We start from the raw sequence: 6,000 nt of genomic DNA on the forward strand, positions 1-6,000 counted from the left end.
ATCATCATAGCTACATGCGGCTGTCCTCTTGTTTGATGGCAGATACTCCCTTCACCCTGGCCAAAAAGGCTAAAATGACCAAAGAAAAAGTGGAAAACAGTTAAACATGAGAGGTTCTTGGACAAAGTTTGTGTTTTTTCCATTCTTTAAACACTGCTTCCAGCCAAGAGTGATACCATATATGCCACATAGCTGCAGAAAAGGCTAACATTGTTATCTTTTTACAAAAAAACAGCTGACCATGAGAGGACCAATTTTGTGTTCTCCATTCTTTAAGCACCAGTTTGAGCACCGGCACCGTTTCAAAAGTTTGGCACCGGTATCGGATAAAACCTAAACGATACCCATCCCTAGTCACTACCCACAGCACATGGCCATAGGTGAGGGTAGGTCGGCCAATAACGTCGCTTTTACACTCAGCTCCCTCTTCACCACGACGGACCGGTGCAGCCTCCGTATCACTGCAGCCGCAGCACCAATCCGTCTGTCGATCTCCAGCTCCCTTCTCCCATCACTCGCGAACAAGACCCCGAGATACTTGAACTCCTCCACTTGGGGCAGCCCTGGCGGAGCCCATCACCCACCAGGAATGAGTCCGACTTATTGCCGGCAATGCGAACCAAGCTCTTGCAACAGTTGTATAGGGATCGAATGGCCCGTAGCAATGGGCCAGACACCCCATACTGCCGCAACACCTCCCACAGGACACCCTGAGGGACACGGTCGAATGCCTTCTCCAAGTCCACAAAACACATGTAGACTGGTTGGGCAAACTCCCATGCACGCTCGAGTATCCTCGAGAGGGTAAAGAGCTGGTCCAGTGTTCCGCGACCAGGACGAAAACCGCATTGTTCCTCCTGTATCTGAGGTTCGACTGGCGGACGAACTCTCCTTTCCAGCACCCTGGCATAGACTTTCCCAGGGAGGTTGAGGAGTGTGATCCCCCTGTAGTTGGAACACACCCTCCGGTCCCCCTTCTTAAAAATGGGGACCACCAGCCCGGTCTGCAAGTCCAGGGGTACTGCCCCTGATCTCCACGCAACATTGTAATTGTCACTGCGTAATTAATGACACATTTAATTTATTATTTAATTATGTGTTTAATAAATTTTGGCACCCGAGGCCCTCCATATTCTTCCCTCACGATTTTTTTGTACTTTGAATTCCAAAGCCTTGTTTAAACATATTTATTTTATTGTGAAGTTTTAAAAATTAAAACCGTTAAACTTTCACATAAAAATAATTTGACTCTGAAATAAACTAAGAGGCATTACTCAGACATGATTCATTTTGTGCTCTCTGTCCCCGATTACAAAGTTAAGCTGAATTACTGCCTAATTCTCCATCACAGCAGCAGGTCTCAAAATGGAAAATATAATATGGCCTTTGCCCTTTGGGGGAAGTTGTGCACTCTGAGTATTCTGCATGTTTTATTTCTCATCACTGTGAAATAACTGCATACCATTCGTTGTCAGTAGCTGTCTTTTGCAATGTGAAGTTCTTCCTTAGTGTGAGCTCAAATATGAAACTTGTGGGATTTTTTTTCCTTTTGTTGTTTTTTAAAATACCATATTTTTCGGACGATAAGGCGCACTGACGATGAACGTGTCTGAAACGGGTCTGTTTTTATACATAAGGCGTACTGGAATATAGGGCGCATTAAACGCCTTATAATTTATGCTATGTAACTTGTCCACTTTCGGCTGTAACAAAACTAATAAAGGTTATCTTATCTTATAATAATGACTAACCTGGTATTGTGGATGGATTATGTCATTTGTTCTCCTGACTGAAGTTTGGTCCATTTAAAGCATCTTTCCATGTGATTGCATTCATCAAAAACCATCGGGAACGTTTATCGAATGGAAAAAATTTAGCGTTCATCCTCCAGCTTCACTGTGTTTATGTTATGCTAACATAGCTGTGTCGCTAGCGATCACGTAGCACATCATTATATACCAGCTAGCCCAACTTCAGTAACCCTACTAACATCACTGCTGTTTAGCTTTCTGTCTTCATTTATGTTGGAAGTGATAGCATAGCATGTTTTACAAGCTAGCAAAACCAGTGAGCTAACTTCCTGCTAACTTCTAACTTCTAAATTTAATAAATTCTGTTTGCATGGATGCCTGGATGTTAAACTTAATTGTTACACCTGGTAAAGCAGCAAGGCTGATCATTTTATTAAAGAGGAAAGAATTTAGACAGTTTTTAACTCTCAGTGATGCTGCAGTGTTCATTTGATTTTAGGACCTGAAGTGACGGCGTTTAGGACCCAGATTAGGCCGAGTCCGCGAGGCTTCTGATTACGGTAGCCGTAATGCTCCGACAATCCATCAAGCAGTGCGGCTTCGTACCTTACCAAAGGCGTACTAAAACATTTTTTGACAGATTTTTGAGCACTGTGTGCCACATAAAATCTGTTTGTGGTCAGTAAACACAACCAGAATTCATACATAAGGCACACTGTCAATTTTTGAGAAAAAGAAAGGATTTTAAGTGCGCCTTGTAGTCTGGAAAATACGGTAGTTATGTTCAAAGATGGAGTCGGATTTCAAACTTCGAATAAACATCTCGATCGACCGTATTGATATCTTGAAAAAATTTTGCTCTATGAAGCAAACATTTCACATCAATCACTGTATGTGTGTCCAAATTTTGGACCACAAAACTTGTTACACAAATTGGAGATGGTGGAGCAGCTGGCTCATGATGCTGGAATTTGAATGAACTACATGTCTTATATAACATAACAGCACATTGTTACCTTTTTGTCCAGGGAGGTAGATGGGTTTGTCTGTTTGGATGAATGTGACGGGATCAGACGCTCGGATCATCACTTTTCTGACTTGTTTGGAGTAAAATGTGTCTCCTCGTACCTCCACCTGAAAATGTTGCACCTCCTTTCGTACCAAAGGAGCCTGAGACAGTGGGATATTTAGATAGTCATTAAAGCCTATAATGCTTACGATAACAACTAACAAACACACTTTGTGTGTGAAAGTGCTGGTTGCCAACCTCAAACTGAACACAGGTTTGAAAGGCCTCATTTGACGTATGCGTGAATAAGGTTGTGTTCTTCTCTCGGGACATCAAAGTGACAGTCATGACCAGAGTCCCACTGGGCTGTCGGAGAGTTGCACAGAATTTGGCCTCAGCTCCAGCTTCAATAACTGCAGGAATGGCCACCAGGTACTGGCTGCATACAGCATCACACATACAGCAGTTACTGCAGTGAACAACTCACACAGACAAAAACACGCTGAAGACAAACTCACGGTTCAGCCACCGCTTGATCCACATGCATCCAGCTCAGGAGGACACACAGAGTGCAGCTCAGGATCCAGAGACGGTCCATGACTGGTTGTGATCGTTCTCAGTGTCAGCTTCGGCTAAATATCGGCTGATCGTCCCCACCCACATAACAGCCACGTGTTTGAAACGCACTCATGTACTCTGATCTCCACAAAGTCTATCACTTACACATTTACAAAATCCCATTCCTGCTTTCAGCACTGAACACTAAACTATAGACAACAGTAAAGCTTGTTGTTCAGTGTAAAATATTACAGTAACATACAGTGCTCCGAGGTGATGTTTCTAAATCAGCTCAGAGTTTAATTCGGCTGTTACAAAAAGTTATTTCTATTCTGTATGTGTCCATGTTTGTCTTAACACCAGTGCTGGGATACACCCCTGTAGTCTGTAACTACTGATATTTTCTAATCACTGGGAACTACTGTCATGAATCGCTGTGCGGCAGGCAGGAGTTGGAACCAAAATGCAGGACTCAGGCACGAGGTTTAAACACAAAGAACTCAGCTTTATTCGCTTGCAGGAGAAAGACATACAAAGCAAACTAAACTGAAAACTCACAAACTAAACTCACAGGGAGATCCACACAGCATGAGGGACGACGCGACACTGACTCAGAGAAACACAGGGTTTAAATACACTGGGGAGTAACGAGGGGAATGAGACACAGAAGGAGAGCACAGCTGGGAGAAATCAGGACTGACGAGACAAACAAAGCAGGACACATTCACATAAGACACGGACCTTCAAAGTAAAACAGGAAGTTTCACACAGAGACGCGAACTTGACACAGTGGAGACAGCAACTAAGAAACAGAGACATAAACCATAAGGCAGAGGACTAAGAACCAAAATACACAGGGAAATACTCAGCTTGGAACACAAGAGACTAGACTAGAGGGAGTAACGAAAGACCAACCATAAGAACATAATTCACAATGCAGGGTGACAGAAAACAAACTCAAACATGCAAAGACACAATTACACGAAACAGAGGGGACACAGAGAGACATGAAGGGCAAGGGATCAAAACTAGAAACCATAGAATAAAACACACAAGTATGATAATACAAACATCACAAAGAACTAAAAACGCTGAGTCAGGAGACCCAGGACCGTGACAACTACAGTAGGTGTAACTCCCTTTACCCAGCGGGAGATGTCTGACTGCCATGTTTTTGACCTTGTTTCTCGGGAAATGGTACAGTGGACACATGTGTGACACATGTGTGACTCCTGTGATTAAAGCATCTTTCTTTCAGCTTAACGAGTGAACCGTCAGCTCGTTCAAACGCACATTAAAGTCTGTTTGGATTGACACCACCGAACAGAGGCAGCAATATAACAGAGCTAACATTAACAGTGCAGTGGATCCTGCTTGTGCCGTGATAGTCAGGACTGCAAACCGAGCAGCATCACTGACTTTCAGCTTGTTGTGTTTGTGGATATATGACTGACTTTAATTAATAAAATCCATTTTAATCCATAAAATCATCACATTCTCTGTAAGATTAAAGTCAACTATTGAACGGCGTATATTTTGAAGTAAAGGCTTTAAAACCAAGTTAGTAAAAACATCGCTAATGTCACATAACTTTCCCGACATGCGGCCAACAGTAATGTTTTAATGTTCTTCATTATAAAAACATTTGCGCATAAATAAGTGACATAATATTCAGTACTTACTTCTGAAAGTTTACTCTTCGGCGGCTCCGCTTCCGCCGTTTTTTTCAGCAAAATTATCCACACCACAGCTGCACTATGAAATCTGGGATATGTTGGGCCATGAAGGCTACACCGACCCATCCTTAAAATTCAGGGAAATTAAGGACGCATTTGAGGGCCGCATTTCGAGCAGCCTTTGAATTGGGACAGCCTTCATCGTGTTGCTGTGACGTAATCGGCCTTAAAATGCGGCCTTTAAGGCTGCAGACCCCAAATCCAGTCATTGGTACTTCCTGGCTTGTGTAGTTACTAGGTAACAAAAGCTCAACACTGCCCCTAGCGTCCTGGAGCACTTCCGTTGTGTTTTGGAATTTGCATGTGCTTTGGGATTTGCAAGTGCTTTGGAGTTTGCAAGTGTTTTGGAGTTTGCATGTGTTTTGGAATTTGCATGTGCTTTGGGGTTTGCAAGTGTTTTGGAGTTTGCAAGTGTTTTGGAGTTTGTATGTGTTTTAGAGTTTTCAAGTGTTTTAGAGTTTGCAAGTGTTTTAGAGTTTGCAAGTGTTTTAGAGTTTGCAAGTGTTTTGGAGTTTGCAAGTGTTTTGGAGTTTGTACGTGCTTTGTCTCTAGGGGCCACCGTATAAAACAGATATAGATGTGTTTATCCTACCATAAAACAATAAGAGAAGGTACGACCGCTGCCATGCTCCCAGGAGGGTGTGAATGCCAGAACACCCTGGAATGCACACAAAGTCTTTGCAGACTATTAAGGATCAGATCCCTATCAATATGACACCGACTATCAACTCTAAGCATATATGAGTAAATATTTCTAAGCATGAATGACAATCAACAATACAAATCTAACACTAGATAGAAGAGCAGCTCCAGCACGCACATTACTGATATCCACCTGTGTTACCTCACTTATATGAGGAGCTGGATCATTTCTTAGGCACAAATGCATAACCTTATATGAGTAACTCTGGATTAAAACAATGACATACTTAGGTGCAGAGATAGG

General features: G+C 42.6%; 1 protein-coding gene across 1 annotated transcript in view; it reads right to left on the reverse strand.

Moving 5' to 3' along the window:
• The window catches only part of LOC146712216 (alpha-2-macroglobulin-like), a 41,095-nt gene extending 37,683 nt beyond the window's left edge, over positions 1-3,412 (reverse strand). Inside the window, exons 1-3 of the mRNA XM_085451890.1 lie at positions 3,279-3,412; positions 3,019-3,199; positions 2,768-2,921 (exon numbers count right to left, since the gene is read on the reverse strand). Of these exons, the coding sequence (XP_085308016.1) occupies positions 2,768-2,921; positions 3,019-3,199; positions 3,279-3,358 (415 nt within the window). The 5' untranslated portion in view covers positions 3,359-3,412. The remainder of the gene's footprint in view (positions 1-2,767; positions 2,922-3,018; positions 3,200-3,278) is intronic.
• Between the last annotated feature and the right edge of the window lie 2,588 nt (positions 3,413-6,000).

Source organism: Copadichromis virginalis, linkage group LG3 (assembly GCF_057382275.1).
Source record: "Copadichromis virginalis isolate Kocher_CV1m ecotype Utaka linkage group LG3, C_Virginalis_male_GT1.1, whole genome shotgun sequence".
NCBI classification, from domain to species: Eukaryota; Metazoa; Chordata; class Actinopteri; order Cichliformes; family Cichlidae; genus Copadichromis; species Copadichromis virginalis.